We start from the raw sequence: 21475 nt of genomic DNA on the forward strand, positions 1-21475 counted from the left end.
GTTTCTTTTGATGGTCTGGTTGAGTTTGCAGAGCTGCGGCCGGCAGCGGCCAAACAGGCAGTCTCGGCCAACTGACGGGACGCCCAGCGCTCCGAGCGGCTCGAGCTGTCAGCGGCAATCCTTTGTTCGCGGCCGGGCCGGGCCACCGGCCACCGTCTCCAGCCGATCAATACCAGAGCGAACCGGGCCGGTCAGACGAGCTGACGCGACCAACAGCCATTGATTGGTTGCGTGCAACCATCTTTTTGGGTGTATTTGCGCAAAATGCTATTTATTTTGTTGACTTACACGGCCCACGTGGGTGTTACCAAAAGCGAGGCACCTCATTGGTTGAACACCCCACGTGGGTAGCACCGATTGGCTGTCAGGAGAGCCAATGAGAGTTCGCCTAACATCACCCGATAACCCCACGTGGGGTCTCTGTCTGAATCGTAAACGAATGGAGGAGAGGAAATTGGGAATCTAGCCGGGTGTATCTACGCAAAACTTGGCAGATGGAGGGTTCGTTCAGGAGAGCGGGTAGGCCAGCGGGAGGGGTCGGGTGAGAGAGAGGGAGGGAGGGAGAGAGAGGGGAGGGAGGAGCGCCAACGGCCCAGCGGCGGAAGCGCCGCCGGCGGTCCCTGGTGGCGTCTGCAGAGGCCCCGATTACCGGGGTGGCGACCGCCGAGGTGGCGCCACTGCCGAGACCGCCGAGACCATGAGGACCATTGGATGGTCTCAGTGTCACCGCTGAGACCCATACGCCGCCACCACCGCCACCACAGCCGCCACAGCAGCCACGGCCACCCCGGCGGCAGCGCCACGCATCTCCTCTGAACAGGCCTCGGTCGGCCTTTTTACGGCGCTCGCTCTCCGGTCGCCCGCACAGCGGTAACCACACCGGAATGGCGGCGACGTTCTCGGCGGTTCAACACGCCTCAATCGCCACATCGCGCCGCCTGCGCCGCGATCGCTTCTCCAATCAGCTGACGCAGCGGCGGCGTTTGTGGCGCGCGGCGGGTGAAAGGAGGCGAGGAGCGGCGCGCCACGCCGTGAGCGCCCGATCTGACGACCATGAATCACGAACGAAGGGGGCGCCGGCGCCGGGCATTGTCGGAGCGTTCCGAGCGGGCCGGCTGACCTTCTAGCTCCTCCCCGGGCTTTGGGGCCGCAGCGCTCCGCGCCAGTCATTCAATAGAATAGATACAGCGGCCATCAAAATACATTGCTAATTGGACTTTAGAGTCGGTTCCAACGTGTATGCCATAATAACATTAACCTCTCAGCGCCCCGCCGAGCACTATTTCTTTTCAGGCCGGCTCATCGGGCGGAACAAAAACTCGCGGCGCTGATTGGGTGAGCACCGACCAATGAGAAGGCTGCCCGGTGCACCCCACGTGGGGCAGGCCACACAACGCGGTCCGCGTGAAATGATTCGGAATGGAGCTGAGGACCCCAGGGAGGACATGATTTATAATAGGGTCAGCTGACTAGTCGGGGCCGGGTGACGGGGAGGGGGGGGGAGCCGGGGTAAGAGGCAGGGGACCGCGCCGGCGTGGTGAGGGGGCGACGGTTTCCGGCTAGAGTACCGCGCCGAGCCACGCTCTCAGATCGATGAGCTGCTCCCGCCAACCGCCAGGTGGCAGGCCGACTGCCCTGCACGTGTCCTGAGTCATGTCCTGTCCGATTGATTACTTATTCTGCCCCCTCCCTCCCGACATCGGGCGGCAAGACGCGTCTCCGGCTGGAACCGTCAGGCACCACGCATCGCCGCGGTCTGCGGTAGTGCGCCACAGACGCCACAACCGCGCCACAACCGCCACTGCGCCGCAACAGCCACGGGCGCGCCACCACTGCCGTCACAGGCGTCCGTCGATGCTCGCTTCCCACGCACAATAGCCGGAATAATGGCCTTTTTACTGGTGCACGCAGCGGCAATTTTCGAATCAGCCGGCCCGTGTAATAAGGATGGAGCGTGACGGTCGTTCTCGCGGCGCTCGCGGCGCTCGAGGCCTCACCAGATCGTCGAGCCGGCCCGCTGCTCGGTGGAGCCAGCCCGAGGCGTTTTTGTGCGGCCAGAGCCATTTGTTTTTGCTGCCGGCGGTCCAGAGGCCGGCTTGATGGTCGTTTGTTTTCGTTAGAGACCGGCCACCTCCAGCGGAGAGATTTACGGTGAGCTGGTCAGTGCGAGACATGGTCATCCCGTCATTGTTGAGGTTCGATGGTTTCCGGCTTGGTACTCGATAGGGTTCCGGTCTACCGGTTCGTGGTTCGTGAGTGAATTACGAAGTTTTGGACAAGATATGTTCAATCAACAGGTCCCGGGAGGGCTTACGATTGGACAGAACGAATGAAAAACCGGCGTGTAGCTGCCGCTGACGTAGAAAAGTCACCCCCGATAGATCTAATCGAGTGGGCCCTTCACGTGCTCGCCTCTCAGTTGAAGAGGGAGGCTCGAGCAGCCGGACGGACAAAGGCACGTCGCGATCGAGTGAGTCCTACTCGAGTCGAGTTCAGAGTCCGCCGACTCGCTCTGTTTGGAGAGTAAGCGGCGCGTAAGTTTGGCCGGCCTCACCGGCGCCGAGTCATCATTGAGCAGTCGTCTTTGAGCGGTAGATCAACCGCCCGAGGGCTCTACAATCGGTGACTCTGGGTGACGCGAATCCGAGAGTGATCGCTGACGGCGCCAGAAGGTATTAGCAGACCGATACTGGTGTGATAGCTGCTCCGTGGCGGACAGTGCTCCAACTCAAATGCCTTGCTTGTCTAGTGTCTGCCAAACAAAACATTGGTTAGTTTTTGTTGCCGGAGCGGCGGGACTGTTTGCTAGACGCAAAAATGCAGCAGCTGTGTTAACAGCATAGCTGAACGAAGAAACTGCAACGACTTTGATCTTCCGAAAATCTACCACCTGCACATTTCTGCCAAACTTTGACACATCCAGGCAAAGTGAAGTTGGCATGTTTTTGGAGTCGGGTACATTGTCTTTAGCAACGGAACAAAACGGGCCCGCTGCCCCGTTAGTTGTAAGGTGTTGTTAAACATGAGTGAGGCCACCAATGGTCTCGAACAGACCACATGTGTTGTCATAGGGGCCCAAGTGACTTTAGAGTGACCCGTGACATCTCAGAGTAGCACATGTGACCTCAGAGTAGCGCGTGTGACGTCAGAGGGACAACATGTGACGTCAGATTGACCTGGTAAGTGTCTCAAATTGACCGCGGGATACATTCAGCATTGTTGCACAGATTTGAAGTAAGTAGGGCTGTTAAATCGTGACAAACGAATCTACTGACAAATTTCTCAAGCAAACCTAGACACTCGAGGCATGCAAAATATGCTTGAGATTATAAAAAATGCACCGAACACAAACACAGTTACAAGCACCGCATAGCCGTTTTCCTTGAGAGTGATTGGGCACCGGAAAGGTGACATGAATTAGGAAAATTTTCAGCCTGTAAGCGACACTATGTTTACTTACTTTTCAGTCTGCGAAAACACTGTTAGTAAAAGATTGTTGGTCTTGGTACCTTTCGTTAATTAAATACTACATTTAGGCATTACAGTCCACTGTTTTTAAATTTGAAGCGACGTATTGCGTGCACCTTAACGTTCACAAGCCGCTATGGCCGCGGCTTACATTGTTTCTGTTATCTGTTCAAATCCAGTCGAAATTAGCGTAATTTGATTCCATTCTGGCGTATTATGCAGCCTTTCCCCCACCAGTCGGAGATCATAAGCTCCCCTCGCCGCCGTCGTCGACTCCGTGGCGCGCGGGGCCGCCGCGAATGCCGACACGATCCGATTGTGTGCCGCTATGAATCAGGATTACCCGGTTGATCCGTCGGCGCCCGGCCATTGGCTGCCAGGCGGCTACTGAACGTCCGGTTAGGGCGCCATGTGAGGGCGCCATGTGAGGGCGCCAGCTGGGGACGCCGATCGAGGGCGCCGATCTGCAGGGAGCGCCGTCGTCGGGCGAGAGAGAGAGAGAGAGAGAGAGAGAGAGAGAGAGAGAGAGAGAGAGAGAGAGAGAGAGAGAGAGAATTGGCAACAGAATTGAATTCGTCTAAGTCATCTTCGTCTTAGACCTTAGCCATTTTTACGTTAAACAATACGTTTAGGAGCAGTACGTTTACTGTTTAGTCATAGTCCTGGTGCTCACCATCTAGGAAGCTGCACTGCAGTAGAATCAGCAACAGAAAGCCATTCGTTAAACGAAATACGGACAGAAGTTTTTTCTTCAATTTCACAGCAAGAGTTATGCTTTCGTGCAACGTCATGCTTTCGGGAAACGATGCTTACCAACAGTTTCTTACAACTGGCAAACATGTTCGCAAATTACTTGAAATTCCCACCACTCATAAATTCGTTGAAATAGCATCTACCTAACATCGCACAGCTTCTGAAAACGTTGCGTTCGGTTGTCCTGGGGCCCTCTGGTACCGATGAAGGGCAGTGTTCAGTAGAGCTCCTTTCGTGTTCGCCTGGCGTGCAGTGAGCGGCAGTGAGGCTCTCACTCAGTGCGCCACCAGGCCTCAGCAGTTCCCGCAGCTTGTTTGATAAAGCCCAGGAGTGGGCTTGTAGACCAGTGCATTCTACAGCCACTTGAGGATTGCACGCAATCTTTGCATGGCGGATACACGTGCACTGCAAGAGGGTGACAGGCCCATCGAGACGCTTGCTCCCACTTGCTCAAGAGTACCGGCTACTTCTGGCCTGCAGATGTGCGCGAGGCACCTGACTAGCTGATGAATGTCTCCGCCGTGTCCTCAAACAGCTACCTGTGCCGGTACGGGCAGGCGTTCACTTCTGGTGGTTAAGCTGACGTGGTATTATAAAACACCGGTGCACGTAGGCTTAAACTGCACGCCAAAGGCGGCTGGGACGGCTCCTGTCAATAAGATGAATCTACCGACTCCAGAGGCTGCGGTCCTACCAGTGGCGTTAGTAGGTGCAGTGCGAATAGCCAGTGTCTCTCCACATGTTTCAGCATATTTACATTGTATTTAAAGACAAAAATAGCTCCTGAGCTTACTTCTCTTCATATGTATGATACAAGACTAAGGCCCCGCGGACAGACCTCGAGGCCGGCCGGGACTGACCGACACTCGTGGGCTTACCTCTCCAAACACGTGTGACGCCAGCACTCATCAGCGCGATAGACATTGTTTGCGCAGCGTTCTTGTCATTATAGAGCAGCGAATGCAAGCGCGCAGTCACACACACATGCACAAACACACATACCTAGGCACACAGGCACACAATGCATGCATACACAGCCACATGCATGCACAGGTATGTACCTACCCAAAACCTAAGAATATGCATGCATGCATTTGCACTCACGTTGCATCAGCAGCAAAACGCCCAAGCAGTCTTTAACTTGTCAAAACTGATCCGAAAAGACATAGGCATCCTGCCACTTGCGTCTCAGAGAAAAGCTTGTTTTATAGGTACTGACTGACATCCATGATTCGCCGCCTGCTGCATTAATCAGCGGGTGTCATGAGCCGGAGCTATGGGACAGGACGACAGGGCTGTTGAGTCAGTGAGTCGAAGCTTCAATATGTCACAGCTCAGTCATTGAGCTGATGATAGGACAGGCCTGTATACGCTAGATCCTGGGGACTTGGGGAGGTATTCGGGCACTTGCCACTCCCGAGGCAACCCAAAGCGATTTTTTATCAGAAAAGTTTGTTTTAAGATGTACAGCAACGTGCATAGGTACGAAAATGGATACTCCTTTGCGCACCGTTCTCACCTACACAGTTCGCACCGAATCAAACCTATTCACACTACCGAATGCTTAGTGACTATGTGACTGTATATAGGTACCTATAACTGACTATGCGCTATGCAACACTGATATACATCAGTAAAGAGTTTGAGATTTATATAATGCAGCTTGTGCAATGCACATTGTGCATCCGTGTGTAACACTGACATGTGGTAGTGCCTGGGTGGATCCCGTTATTCCATTAATAGCCGCCCACATAATCCCACGTGGATTGATGCAGTTTGGAATCATAGTGTTGAAGCACAACCATCAAGGAAAACGTTTTTATCGAATCGTTATCGACTACTGGATTTCGCTGCATCGAAACGACCAATTAAAATCAGCTTTAACAACCTAGTAACACCTGGGCTGAAGGTGATATCAGATCAGTGTCACCACCAGCCGACACACAATAGGTGCTCACACCAGCTCTCTGATCTCATAACTGCGATCGGAGATGTCAATCTTGCACACGCCGATGCTGATTTCGCAACATGGTCGCAAAACTATAATCAGTAATCACCGAGTAAAATGGCAGGGATGGCAGTGATCCAGGATCTGCTGAAAATGAAGTAGACTATTGATTTCGATGTCAAGGCATCGTTTCTCCAATCATCGTCTGATTCTGAGATGACGTCAAGATCATGTCGATCAAAACGTGAGTCATCATAACTCCATCGGTAGTCCTCACCGCTCCTGTTTTTTATTCATCCAGTATTTGTATTCCAGTCGAGCCGACTTTACTAAATGTGGCGTCTTCTACGCACACTCAGCCGTTCACATAAGCTCTGACTTTTTATGTGAAGTTGCCAAACCAGCCCTTCTGGCCTTAGCGCTCACTCCCGTGCTTACCTCCCAGCGATGCATGTCATCCATTTGGCCATTTGAGGCCTGCCCTCGGCGCCGCCTGCCCGGTGCCGGGCGACGGCTCCTGTCCTTACGTCCTCAAACACGAGGCAGTGCCGAGGGCAGACGGTAAAGGGGCCAGGGCCTCCTCTAAGGATTTTTCACTGGGTGGGCAAAATTTTCGCTACTCCCCTGCCCAAGGGTGGATCCAGCCACTGTTTTGGGGTTCAACCAATTTCATAACCTGTTACCGGGGGGGGGGGGGGGGCGGGGGTGAGGCGAAATAAGCAGTGCCGTTATTGGAAATAAGATTATAGTTTGCAAAGTTAACGTTTGTCGTATGTTTTATGGTTAGCAATGCTCGAGCGATTCGTTCCAGAGTTACATGTACAGCCCTCTGCAAACTGCGTGGTAGGTAGGTATTCTTATTCGGTATTCTTGCTATTTTGACAATGCACCAGTTTTTGTGACCTTGTAACCTGACCTCGGGTCACTGGAACCTAAAACTCCAAGGCCAAGTGACAAACAGATGCTCCAAGTCGTGTCTTAAATTTGGTAGCGCTACGTGCTATAGAACTCACGCTATCAACGAAAAACTCTGGCATTCGGTTGCCGCTAAACTGTTAGTCCAATTTTCCCCTGACCTTGTACCGGGTTTGTGACCTGGTGACCTGACCTGAAAAGACTAGAGACCTGAAATTTTCAGGACAAGTGCCAAAAGGTTGCCCCAGAGGGTATGCGAAATTTGAGCGCCGCCGTTTTTACGTTATTTGTGAAAAACCTTAGGGGGGTGCATCAACCCCTCTCATCGGGCGAGGGCTAACTAACATAATACATTGTAGTAAAGGCTACCCGAACCGGTAATGATTCTTGCTTATTTGTTCAGCTCAGCCGTATTAGAGATTTAGCTGGCTTTGTCCATGAATAACAATATCGGCAGGGGCGTAGCCAAGGGGGAGGGGCCACGGGGGCAATGGCCCCCTCCCTTGAGCGCAAAACGCGCCATGGGAGGCCCCGGGATATTTTTTTCAAACACTGGATAAAACGTCTTTTACTCGGAAGAAAATTGATATCGAAGTTTCATTTCTCTGGCCTTCTGATGACCCAATGGGCCCCTGCACTCATCCGATGACCCCCGGTTTTCTGGGGCCCCTGGTCGCCTAGGGGGCCCCGGTCGCTTGAGGGCTAGTCGCCTGGGGGCCCCTGGTCGCCTGGGGGCCTGGTCGCCTGGCCCCTGCCCCCTGGTCGCCTGGAAGAACGTTTGTCACCTGCAGTGGCATAGCCAATGAGGGGGCCAAAGGGACCATGCCCCCCCTGGAAGCCAGGGGTCCTTATTCTATAGGGGCCCCTGGCTGACACAGTGGGCCCTTGGCGACGCAAAGGCCCCTGCGGCAGATCCTTTGACACAGCTGAGTAGTTATACTTTGGCCAAGAGAGCCCCAATTTTAGAGCCTTGGGGCCCTATTGAAACCAGGGGGCCAGTTGGATGGGATGGGTCCAACTTGGGTCCAACGGTGTGTAAACAGAATCAATGCGTTCCGACTGTTGGTCTGACCCTATATCGGTTTGAGGGAGCTCGGATCGGATCCACTGTCGATTTGAGAGGGCCCTATCGGTTTGAGAAAGCCCTCAAATGCCCTGAACGGGTCCTTAGTTTGTCTAAGAGAGCCCTCCGTCGGCATGACTGGGCCTCTGCAAGTGCAAGGAGGGCTTTTGTCGGTCTTAGTGGCCCTTAGGCGGCTTATATGACCCTCAGACGGCTTACGAGGCTCTCATGCGCTGTAGGGGCCTCTGACGGTCTGAAGAACCCTCATCCGACCTACGGGCCCTCAGACCGCCCTCAAAACCGACTGGCGACTCTATGAAGCTATTCGTGGGCCTATCTAACAGGGCCCATGGACTGCTCACCCCCTAAGTTCTAATATTTTTGTTAATAAATATTTTTTCCTATTTATTTGGGCCCCCTCCAAAAAATATTGGATGCAACCAGATGGCTTTTTGGATTTTGAGGGGGTTATCTTGGGCCCCTGTGCGTTTGGCCCCCTCCTTGAGGAAATCTTGGCTACGCCCCTGAATATCGGGCAACCAGAAAACTTTTTTGACCTTCAAACAGCATCCAGTTTGCTTAAGACCAGAAAGGTAGTACCGGACGTCCGGCCGGACCAGAATTTTTGCATTTGCTTCTGGGTGGGCAAATCGACGCCACTGGGTGGGCAATTGTGGTGACTGGGTGGGCATTTGCCCACCCAGTGGGTATGTTAGAGGAGGCCCTGAAAGGGGCAAGGAAAGGAATGTGAGACGAGGTTAGGTGGCATGATGGGGATGGGGGCGGGTCGCCTCACCGCACAGCGTCGTCTCCTCTCGCCCCCGCGCGGCGACTGACTCTCTGTGAGGCTCCGCGGTCAGCCCGCCTCCCCTGTTTGTCACTCTAGGGTGTTATCACTGCCGGCGGCCCGGCCGTGTGTACTTTACTGCCCCGTTCTCCTCTCCCGTCCCCTCCCCGCCCCAGCCTCCAACCCACGATGGTCGCTGCGCCGGCCTCCCGTCCGTTTCCCGCTGGCCAGAACCTCAGTTATCTTTGTGCGATAACTAACCGTTACGCATGGTCGAATCAATACGTAAAAAATTATGATGCTTTGACAGCTGAGTTCTAATGACATTTGCCTATGAGGTGCAGCATTTCGAAGGGTTCAACTGAACTTAGCCTGTTCTCCCGATAGCGGGCCTGGTAGCTGTTCGTATCCCGTGCAGTGTGCACCGAACCCTACACCTTGTACCCGGTCACACGTTTCAACACATCGGTGACACGTCTGTTGTCTATATCGAGAGGGACACATCAAAGGGGCCACCCGCGTCCCCTTTGACCCGACCCGGCGCGCGGTCAGCCGACATCCAGTGATCCTCTTACTGCGGCCGGCACTGTAACCAGAAACCCTCACAGCCGGCAGGAGCTGCTCAGCACGGGACCGCAGGCTGCCGGCTCAGCACTGCCGAGCTGAGCTGAATAGCTGAGACTGAGTAGGCGGCGCGACCAGTAAGACCGGTCTGCGGTGGAGCGCAGGGCAAACCGAGCATCCACTCTGAGCGCGGCTAATAGCGACCTGGGTGCCGACTACCCGATTAGATCATTTTAGGAAGTATGCCAGCTTTGCGGGCAAAAGAGAACACGCTAATCCCGCACAAGCTCAAGCGGTTTTAGCTTGGTTCGCCGCTGTAGTTATTTGAAGAAGTTTTTTTTTTTATAAATTTTGTCCGAACCTTTTGATGGGAAGGATTCACAAGGACAGAGCCACCGCTAAGCGAAGCTTGTTGCGGTGACCCTGCCCTCTACCCTCCGATCGCGCAATTCCGATTCTATGGCAGAATTTAGAGTCCAAAGTTTAACGTGCGCACAAAGCCGCGCACGGCCGGTCCCCTCGCTGACTTCGCCTGGCTACGGCCTGCCACCAACCGCAACCATACCTGTCAGGAGGCCCATAAATGTCGAGCGCCCGTCGCGCTTCGAACCCGGACTGTTATAACCGGGAACGCGTGCTCTCACCACGCGGAGTCCAACGCTCTAACCAACTGAGCTACGGGACCGGCTGACGTGGCTGACAAGTTCATACGCAGTGACAAGTGGCTGACAAGTTGACGTGGCTGGTAAAAGGGTCATCAAGAACGGCTCGGAAAATGGACAAGGATGTTCCCCCGAATCAAACAATCGCAAACGTGCACACACGTCATATCGGTGCTTAAATGCTAACATAACAGCGATAGCAGCCGAACAGCATGCGCAACATGCTCCTTTAACATTTAATTGGCGTGCGGACACCTGAAAAATGCAACATTATCAGGATTGTTCCCTGTCAGTCTCTTTTAAACTTCGTATTAGTTACCAACTTGTTTTGAACCATGTTTAACAAGGAAACTGGCCGAACGAAAACAACCAACTATCCCTCCACGTTTCAAACGAATTCCACCTAATATGCCGTGGAATTTCGCAGGTAAACCTCAACAACATATAAATATCGCCTGAATAGACTTCACCGACACGATCTTGAAACACGAGACCCGGGTTTGTTTTTTGGCGCCGTGTGCTCGTGTGCCGATCAGTGGAGTGTGTTGAACACGTCTCACGACACCGTCGATAGGCCCGCGCGGCGCCGGACCATCGCTCTATTCAATACCGCGGCGGCATGGCTGCAGGCCGCGCCGGTCTGGGTTGCATGTGACACGCTAGTGGTGTACAACAATAGCACGTGTTCAGAGAACAATTCTACCAGGGAGACGCCGGTTCAGTTCTAGGAGCGGCTTATACCGCCGTACTGGAAGGTAGGACAAAGTACCAGCTACGTGCTGGAAGCTTTTTTCTTTTTTCTCTCTCCTTGAGTCGAGTCGCGACTCGTGCACTCTTCAGTTCTTGTCCCCGCCATCGCCACAGTCATATTCGCCCCAGATCCCCCACCCCCACCCCCGTTCGGGTCACATCGTTACACATATGGCCGCCCGCCAAAGGCGGCAGTCACCAGGGCCGTTATCCTCCGCGCGCCATTCACTCCCCCCCCCCCTCTCGACAGGCGGCTGGGTCTTTTTGTGTCGCCGCCGCGGGCCCAGCCGTGGTAATCCTCCCTCACCGCCGTCCGGCGTCGCGCACTATGAATGACTACCGCTCCGATTAGAGGCAGTCATAATGGCTGCGTGTAATGGGAGAGCGTGTGGCGGCGGCGGCGGCTCCCAACTCTCACTAATGAACCGTGAAAATCCGCTCCGCGGCGCAGCGCCGGCAGATGCCGGACACGGCGCGTCACGGCCGGCGGCTACAACAAATAGAGGACGGTCTGGAGAGAGAGACCCGGCCGAGTCCGACCATCTGGTGAAGGGACGGGTGGGCGACCGCCAGCTGGGACAGGAGGGACGGCTGGGACAGTGGGATGGTGGGATGGTGGGACAGTGAGGCAGATGACAGTGGGACGGTCAGTGACAGATGGGCCTGGAGGGACAGACAGGACGAACAAAAGGACAGCTCAAGCAAATGACACTGGGATATTGAGACAGACAGCAACTGGAAGACTTCGAACATGCAGATATGGGAAGATGTGACATTGTGCCCATAGTGTAACAGTGCAGCGTGACGTGCCGACATAGCATGCTCACACATCCCACACAGCACGCCTGTTCTCTGAATGATGCAAGCCTGCACGGCGTCCTGTAGTCATTCCAACCTCGGTTCCAGGAGCAGGCCGCATATCTGGACATGGTTCCCGTCCAGTCGAGCACCGAACACGGCTATTATCTCAGTGACCAGCGGCTGACACCCATTACCATATGTCGCTGACAGAAGCGACCACTGCCCAGAGACGGTCTGCAGCAGGCCGACACATCCCGAACGATCTGTTCAGTGTCCGACAGCGCTATTTAGGCGACCGGAAAGTCTGAGAGGGCAGGAGAGCCGTGTTCGAAGTTGTTCACTGACACGTCCTTCTACCCGCTGAAGTCAGTTGATAAGGAGTTCGGAGGCATGTTGTAACCGTAAGAGGACAGCCTACCAATCTCGACCACTGGTGCTAGCTGCAATCTTGCATCTGCAGTGCATGGATGTGATGTGATAACCATGTGATAATGATGTGATAATGATGTGATGTGAGCGATTCGACGCCCTTGTAGCGACCCCAGCCATGGGTTGGGAGGCAGAACAGGCCCGAGAGTCCCAATGGAGACAACAGCGTGACTATGTTCACGGTTTATTTACATTCGCTCGGAAACCAGCGCGCCTGCCTATGTCAACTGCCGTCAGGAGATCCAGCAGTCCCGTGCGCTGTGATACGCCCCCAAATAGCGCCGCCCAGACCTCTGTACATATACTTTACACCGGCGCTTACACCCCCAAACACACTCCCATTCTCACCGTCACCCGTCCGGGCAGACGCTCTCACATTCTCACAGCATTCGCTCACGTCGACATAGTTTGTACTAGCACTGAATGGGAAACAGGGCGTCAGGTTCGACCTAACCGGGTCGCTTCGACAACAGGTCGCACCCCGGTCCGACGGCTCTGGGTTCTCTGTGCATACAGCCTCTGACACGCCACCACACCAAACACCGCCCGTCCAGTAACCGATAAAACGTAATACCCAGACCATGGCACGATGCGAGAGACCGTCCCGCTCCTGGAGTCTCGCCTGGTTCCGTGGTCGTGTGTGCCGGCCGCAGTCAGACCAAAAAATCAACTGAGAGATGTCGAACCAATATGGTCCGAGCACAAGTGACACACAAACGGCACTCAGCGACCAGCCGGACACTCCGGGACACTCAACACTCTGGAACACTCCTCCAGAGACCTCCAGCACGGAGTGTCAAAAACCAATCGCAACTTCGCATCCGCGGAAAACTCTCCGAGCCATAAAGTTGTCGATAACACAGTGCTCAAACAGTACGTCAAGTGCTCCAAACATCAAAACCGTTGTGCTGGCACTTCCTCGCACACAATCACCCACCAGAGCCCACGTCACTTCACTGCCGGTCACAACGTCACAATATCGGTCATATGACGTCAGAGTATCAACGAGCCAGCGTCGGCTTTTGTGACGTCATCACACATTGTCCGTCGTTCGCCGCACGCAGTTTTAAAAGATCACTTCGTAGACGGTGGCCTTCTTGTCTCCAGAGCCGGTGACGATGAACTTATCGTCGGCGGAAATGTCGCAGCTCAACACCGACGACGACTCCTTCGACTGGGAAGAAGAGACACGAGGTTGTTAGATAAATGGCAACTGCGGTTGGATCTGAAAACCGCTACGTTGCACTTCCAAACAGATATTAAGAGGATTATACCCGCTGAGTCAACAATCAATCATCGCTGCACTTTCTCGGTGATAGCGCTAGTATTTAATTTCTCTGTAAACGATAGAGAAAAAACCCAGTAGTTCCCACCTAAACACAATACAGAGAGCAAACAGCCATTTCTGTTCATCAGTCGGCGTCAATTATTCGCCAGTTAACTCTTCCATTAGGCCGCGCTCGCTCGGTTTGGCCATAAGGCACACCAGATGTTAGCCGGCGAGACAGCAGCGGCGGCGCCAATTGACCAATCAGAGCCGTATCGGCCTCCAAATTGACCAATCAGGGTGCGCTATCACAGATTGATCGGCTGTGTTAATGCTCGCCGGCCGGCAGTGACGAGCCGTTTTAACGGCCGGCCGGCGCCACTGGCGGCGCGCCGCTCATTAGGTACAAGGTTTCGCCACCAGCAGCCACGGACAAAGGCACGCCAGACAAAGGTCGATTCAAAGAAAAATCGGAGCTCGATCGATGTTTTAGAGATATGAATCGACGTTATTGGAGGGGGAGGCATCCTCATTGAAATTCCTCTCGTGTAGAGGCATCGACTGGTTTGAATTAGGGACGAGAATATCGTGTATGGTAGTGAATAAATATGTAGCTATTTCGGAGATAAGCCTTTATAACATCAAGCAAAAATACTCACCTGGAAAATAGAAGTGCCATACGGTGTCCTCCAGGCGTTGAGCAGGTTGTCCTTGCCGGTGGAGACGAACCACTTGCCGCACTGGGCGAACTTGAGCGAGAGCACGCAGCTCTCGTGCAGGTGCAGCTGGTACTTGTCGGGCTTGTTGACGTGCAGCACCTCGACGTTGGAGCTCTCCATGCCGACGGCCAGCCACTCGCCGGTCGGACAGAAGCCCAGCGAGAAGATCTGAGAGCTGAAGTCGTGCTGCTGCAGCTGGCGACCTTCGCGCAGGTCCCACGAGCGCACCGTGTTGTCCAGACCGCCCGTCCACAGCTTGTTGCCGTCGGACGAGATGTCAATGCACGAGGCGCCGTCCGTGTGCCCCTGGAACTGACGCACCAGCTGCTGGTTGTGCAGGTCCCAGACGGCGATGTTGCCGTCGCTGCAGCAGCTGAAGCACACCTTCGAGTCGGGAGAGATGGCCAGCGCGTAGCATGCCGGAGCCGAGGAGTTGAGTTCGGCCTTGATCCGGGGAGTGGGTGAGTTGAGATCCCAGATACTGAGAGTGCTGGCCTCACCACCGACAATCAGAGTACGTCCATCAGGCAGCAACTTCACCGAGCGGATGTAGTTATCCCGCTGCAGACACTCGAGCTGCGAGACGGGCGTCTTGGCGTTGGGCTGTCCGATGTCCCAGACCTTGACGCAGCCCTTGCCGCCCGTGTAGACGAACTTGGTGGGGTTGGAGATGGTGACTGCGCACACCACCTCTCCGTGACTGAGCGTGTTCATCTGGCGCGCGTGGCGCGGGATGCCGGGACCCAGCAGGGCGTCCTGGGGGAATGTCACCGGCTGCAGCTGACCGTCAGCTCCGACGTGGAAACTGTACGACCTGCCGACACAAGGAGACACGGCGTTACAGGGCAGCACAGTGTCACAAGGCGTCACAGCAATGCGAGATGTGACAAGGCGCAGCGACACAGCACACTGCATCACGAGTGTCGTGACACAGCACACTGCATAGTGTCACATAGTGTCACGACGCATAACACGTCATCACAGCCTAACATACAGCGTCACAAGGCGTCACACAGCGTCACGACACATCACAGCTTCTCACAGTCCATCGTCACACTGCCGCCGGGGACGCATTAGAGCGTGACGGACTCCAAGCGTGACCACCGCCGCCGCCGCCGCCGCGCCGCCCGGTGAGGTGACAAGGTCAGGAGCCGCCGCGACCGCCGCCGGGCAGCTTCCCGATCATTAGACTCCACTCGGTATATAGGGCCTTGCTCCACTCCGGCCGCCAGCCGGCCGGCCGGAGCCCCGCGGCGGCGGCAGTTGTGGCGCGAAGGTTACAAAAGGTGGCGCACCACCCGACGTCCGGGAGGGTGGCCTCTCGGTCCGCTGGACGATATATTCGTGGACTGGGGACAGCCGCTGACATTGCCCTGAGAGAGCGGCCAGCGGGCCTATTGAGTTGGACCGGAGGGCGGCCAGGCCAGCCCGTCGAGATCGGGCCGCGATACGGGCCTCTACCAGCCCGCCGAGCTCACGTGCTCCGAATACCTGACCGCCTCCCTCCCTCCCTCTCCCTACGCCCCCTCTCCCTCTGTCTCGGATATGTATCGTTTACGTCCCGCTGAATGCCAATTAGGCGGTACCAGTTCTGCTGCTCAGCCACGGCCGGCAGCGGTCCAAACCCGCCCACGGTCTCACTGCCAGAGACTGTACTTGAATTACGTCCGTGGCCGCATCTGCTCGAGAGCTCCCGTCGAGATATGAAGTTCCCGGTTCCCACAGCGCGGCGGCAGCTGGCTCGCGGAGCTGGGCCGCTAACCGCTCTGGGGACCGCCCCGGGCGGTATTCGGGTCACGTCTGGAGCGGTGACCGGCTGACGAGGTCACCCAGAACCGCCCCGGGCGGTGATTATTGGAGAGGGGTCACCGCCGGGGTCAGGCCGCCGCCGGCAGTGCGCACAGGCAGACCACTGAGGTGGCCGTTGTGGTTACTGCCGTGGCTGCTGCGGGCGGAACCGTGGCTCCCAAGAAATCAAGCGGTGCTCTATTGGAGCATGGCTCCCGAGCGAGCGATATGACGACGCAGCCTTCGTTAATCCTTACAATATGAGAGCTACAACCCCAGCGCACATTGAATCAAGCAACACGGAAATACCACCAGTTCCCTGAGGTTAGCTCCATCTCACATGACCATTCCACAGACCTCCATCTAACTAAATCGAGTCCAATCGCCACGTGGTCCATTCAGTCACATGACTGCCTCCATTCGGCACAGCCCACATCACGTGACTCGCCACACTGACCGCGCCCAGGTCATGTGACTAAACGGCGTCACACCGTGCACGTTGCCTCATTTGTATTCATCTCGCTGTCTGAGCAGCACCAGGGCGGGGGCGGGGGCGGCGCTCAGCAGAGACGGCGCTAATTAAGTGCAATCATCGCGCGGTAATGGCTGGCGACTGGGACGGCGGGGTGGCAGAGACCGCCCGTGAGCTCCCTGGGGGAGGGAGGGAGCGCGAGAGGAAGAGCAAAAGAGGCCGGGAGGGAGAGCGAGGGATAGGGAGAGGGAGAGGGAGGGAAGAGCAGTGTTAAAAGCTTTGTACTTATTAATTATCAAAAATTACAGGCAATTAGGACGACAGCGCACGGAATGAACCAGCCGCTGTCTCCATTTGCTCCACTTGGTCACCGATGACGTCACGTTCACCACCACTGACGTCACCTATTGGATGACCACCGACGACGGCGCTGACCTCAGAGCGTCCCTGGCAGCCGAGCTGCAGCGTTCATCCAATTAGCGACAGCCACGGCGGCTCGTCTACAGACCGCGTCACTTCCCCACGTGGGGGGGGGGGGGTCACGACGCCCCACTGGGAATCGTCTGGAGGCCGGGCAGTCGCACCGCGACACATACACGATGATGCAATAGTTCCGCAAAGCGGGCAGCGGAGACCATGACAAAGTCAGCAACGTGATCAGCCGGGCAGAGTCGAACACGGAGCATGCTAAATAATTTTGCTTTAATTAATTGACTTCAATTAAAGAAATGAAAAACCGAGGGTAATACAAAATGACGAAATTATCGGGTAATAAAATTGTCAGATCAGTGGGAACCGGGCGGTTTATGAACCTCAGCCTTCCACGAAAACCCTGATAAACAGGTGTTCTCACGGACGATATAGCTAAGGCCGTTATGACGCGCGGCCGCAGGCCTGCAAACCACACTGTCAAGGTGGCCTGCAAATACCTCCCGATTGTGGCTTTATGCATAATACAATAACATTCATTAAAGTAATCCTACTGCGATAATCATGTGTTTATTTGCTAAAGATCCGCTGAGCCTATTATGACTTACTACTACTAACAGACCACAAGGGTAGACGAAATCCTTCAAAACCACGAAACACTAAACAGCAGACAACAGTAATACGAAAAGTACACTTTCAGCGAAATAAGCAGCATAAAAAGAAGTCGCAGAACCAAAAGCTGCCGCAAAAGGAAACGCTTAATACCTAAATGTGGGCCCCCATTCATCGTAACTATTTAGCTTCAAGGCATGCTGAAATATACCTACCTTCCCATCTACCAACCACACCATGTTGCAAAGAAGGCGATTCACAGAAACCGACAAGTTGGACAATGTATGAATCCGTAAAATAGGAAACCACATACCTTCAGTTAGTTTCACATTCAATGGGACAATTTATAACCGCTTCAAAAGCTTATCATCTACATTTATAACCCGATGAAAATATGTCAATTACGGTAATTTTTTTTGTGGGGTCCAAGCGATGAACATGCGGCTATAAACTCTTCACAACCTTAACTGGCCAAACTTCACCACAAAATCCCCATTAACCCTCGAGTTGAAGACGGTATTACATTCCACGCCACAAGAGAAGGACGGTGTATGCAGGAAACTCGGGGTCCACGTAACTTCTTGAGCGTTGAGGATCATAGGGAGGGCGCACTAAAAGTCCTGCAGTACCTATAGGGCGGAGGGCGGGGGGTGGGGAGGGGGCGGAGCCAGAGGGGGCGCAGGGGGAAGCAGTTCGTGACGTGTTGTGATAACATCAACCTACCAGACATCATTAGCAAGAGACAGCGCACAGCGACAAAAACGCACCCCATTTGCATACAGAGTAGGTCCACCCCTCGGCGGCGCCGACCGGGGCGGGAGGGTCACGGGAGGGTCAGCCGCGCCGCCATATGTGGTCCAACGGTCACTGATTGACAGTGAGGTCAGGTGGGCGACCACCAATCACCCCCCCCCCACACACACACACAGCGGGTCCATACGGGACCAACGCTGCCATCGAGCGCCGGGTCCAGTCGTGGGGCAGGCGGGCTGCCAGGAAAAGTGTGGTTTACACCGCGTCTGTCGACCGAACACGGTATGACAGGTGTTCACAGCGGCTCACAGCGCTAAAGACGTGTTCACATCTGTCCGCCAGGGACGGCCACGGGAACCAAGCCGAGAATCGTGAGACGCAGACGGCTGGGCAGTATACGAAAGGCACCTGCAACCCTGATACGCGTTTTGTGTCACCCTGACGACAAAACTGACACACTGACCATGACCGGATCCAATGACCACCCATTCACCAATCCACGCATGATCAGACAGCGCCACCTCAGCCTCAGAATCATAGAACAACAGACCGCAGAGGCCACCACCTCATTCCACATCTCATCTCCATCCCATTCTCCAGTAATCCACACTCTTCGAATATTCCAGAGCCATCCATCCGCGCGCGATCCTGCGCCAACTTCGAGGAATCTCGTCCCAATCTTCTTTTTGTCTTCTCCCCACTCTCACGCGGTGATCGGGTCGGTCCGGCTCTTCCAAACAATAGCGGACAGGGCTGGAGAGGAAGATAGTCCGGAGAACCATTGTTCGAGGGGCGGTTTGACGGTCCGGCGGCTCCACCGACCAATGACTGTCTTATTAGCGCCCCAGCTCAAAGTCTGAGAGTGGTCGGGGTTTGTGAGACTGACCGGGTGGGAAGGGAGGCAGGAGCGGAAAAATAATGGAAAGGTATCGAGCCGAACGGACGAGGTAGCGGCAGCACGCGAGAGTGTTGCTACTCTTTGTCCAGAGGTTAGAATCCCGCGGCACAAAAAGACAGGTGAAAAGCGGAACCCCACGCGAGAAAATGAAAAGAAATTGTGGCAAAAAAAAAAAATCGAGCACGAATGGAAAATCAGGAAGGATGAGATCATGGGGATTTTTTTTTGCCAGCCACGCTCACAAGCTCCAGCTCTGTCTGAGACCTCGGTCCGACCCGAAGAAACCATAAGGACAAGTCGACACTGTCCTTTATTGAGAAAAAAAAAATAATACAGACAATAGACCAAACATCTGTCCAGAGCAGTGGTACAACAGGACAACATCCACAGGCGGGTCTTGAGTAAATTCGGGCTAATCTACCAGAGTGATCCTGAGGTCAGAGGTAAGGGAGAGACTCAGCCATTAGATCCAAACAGGTAACACAATGCTTCGACCAGTCTTCCAGGCGTTTGTGAGCGACAGTGCTACTGAGAGGTCGTCGAGTCTGAATTAGTGACGTCATCAGTTTCACAAGCTTCCACTGCGGAATGCACGCTACGCATGAACGAAGAAGTGCACCCTCGTCGTCCTCTGAACCCCTCATGGGAGTTTGAGTCAAGAGAGTGCTTAACCACATCACGGTTTACCTCTAAGGTTCACCACAACCATGCACCTCAAACAAGCTCGCAGCAGCTGGTTCCCTAAATATACCGGCAACTGTTAGTGGGTGGTGGGCTTCAGTAAAATCCCCGGTAGTCCAGAGCTAGCCCGCCGCGAAAAATACCAAAATCACGACCGGGAACGGGAGCTTCTACCGGGAACGCAACCCACAGATCAAAGTGACTATTTATTGAAGTTCTGTGGAGTTGTTTTTCACCCAGGAATAACAAAGCCTGGGAGATCTTCTATAGTTTCTTTTAACATCAGAGCCGAGAGGATTGAATGCGAACTAACAACAGCCTAGATCGAAGTAGGAGCGTCGTTACGGATGTGATTATTTTCCACCAAGATGCAGTTTCCAAGAGCACTAAACTAAATGAGAATGAGTTGCCAACGCGGCTGAACAAGAAACGTTTATGGACGACATTTCTGGCGGCAAACGAAGTCAGGTAGAACAAAAGAAAATAGAAAATAGACTACTGCTGAGGCAAACATGAACAGCACTGTTCATGTTCGCAGGCTCTACTATTCGCACTTGCGAATAGTAGAGCCCCAGCGATAGCGACCAACAAGCAGCGAACAGCTTCAACATCCCTGTAATAGCACCCACGATAAGCTCGTATCGCGCACTGTCACCAGTGACGTCATCATCTGACACCACCGGACGAGCTGTGACGTCATTTGATAAGTGAATACGCAGTCGGTACACAGCAACACCAACAGACCGGTGTGGGTACAAGCTAGGAGCTGGGATTGAGAAGATACACAGCGATCACCTACCACTTATAAAATACCGACTTCTAGAATATTATACCACGGCAGAACAGGATGTCGATCCAATAACTACAGGTCAGAGATAAGTGATCACAGTGTCTGTCGCCTACAGAAAGGGGTAGACATAACCAATACCAGCAGCAAAAACCGTTCAAGTACCAGAAACTTTAACTGCAGAGACAGGCGAATGGCAGCTCGACAGTGACTCAGGCTGCGACTCATCACTGGCGGAGCTGGGTTGCGTAAGACTGGAGAGGAAACGTCGAATGCTCCTCTCCGGGCGGCCTACCGATAGAGGCAGGGTTGTGCTCGACTCAAAAAAATTTGCCGACTCGACTCATCATTCAACTACAGAAAGCCCTGACTCAACTCTGACTCAAACAAGGAGCTGATTTTTTCCCTTGACTCGACTCATGACTCAAGCGGCTCAATGAAAATATGAGTTGACTCAACCTTGACTCAAATTTTTTGTTGAGTCAAGTGGGTTGACTCAAAATTGACTCAGATAAAAAAGTTGTTGAGCGGGGGGGGGGGGTGAAAAAAATCCAGCAGCAGGGCCAGGGCTAAGGTGTTAAGCGGGGGGGAGTGTTTGACTCAACTCAATGTCAAGTTATTTTACTGACTCAACTCTGACTCAACTCAACGCCTTACTATTTTTGTCTGACTCAACTCTGACTCAACTCACAGCTCAACATTTTATCCGACTCGACTCAAATCTGACTCATTTGAGTCAGAGTTGAGTCAAATTTCTGACTCGACTCATGAGTCAAGCACAACCCTGGATAGAGGAGCGGCTAACAGTGTGTCGGCATCAACAGAACAGCACGCGGGGGACGAGGACGGAAGGCATAAGAGCGGCGACTACAGACAGGGGAGGAGTCGCAGAAGAACGGTGGAGAGACGGAGTGCAACGCACATCCTGA

The 21475-nt window shown here is 54.2% G+C and overlaps 1 protein-coding gene across 4 annotated transcripts in view; it reads right to left on the minus strand.

The window, feature by feature from the left end:
• Positions 1-12308: 12308 nt before the first annotated feature.
• LOC122363993 (protein groucho-like) overlaps positions 12309-21475 on the minus strand; it is a 49500-nt gene continuing 40333 nt past the window's right edge. For all 4 annotated transcript variants that reach the window (XM_043333920.1, XM_043333921.1, XM_043333919.1 and 1 more), the window contains exons 12-13: positions 14067-14940; positions 12309-13314 (exon numbers count right to left, since the gene is read on the minus strand). In XM_043333920.1, the coding sequence (XP_043189855.1) occupies positions 13207-13314; positions 14067-14940 (982 nt within the window). In that variant the 3' untranslated portion in view covers positions 12309-13206. The remainder of the gene's footprint in view (positions 13315-14066; positions 14941-21475) is intronic.

Source organism: Amphibalanus amphitrite, unplaced genomic scaffold, assembly GCF_019059575.1.
Source record: "Amphibalanus amphitrite isolate SeventyFive unplaced genomic scaffold, NRLGWU_Aamphi_draft 000651F_arrow, whole genome shotgun sequence".
Classification (NCBI taxonomy): domain Eukaryota; kingdom Metazoa; phylum Arthropoda; class Thecostraca; order Balanomorpha; family Balanidae; genus Amphibalanus; species Amphibalanus amphitrite.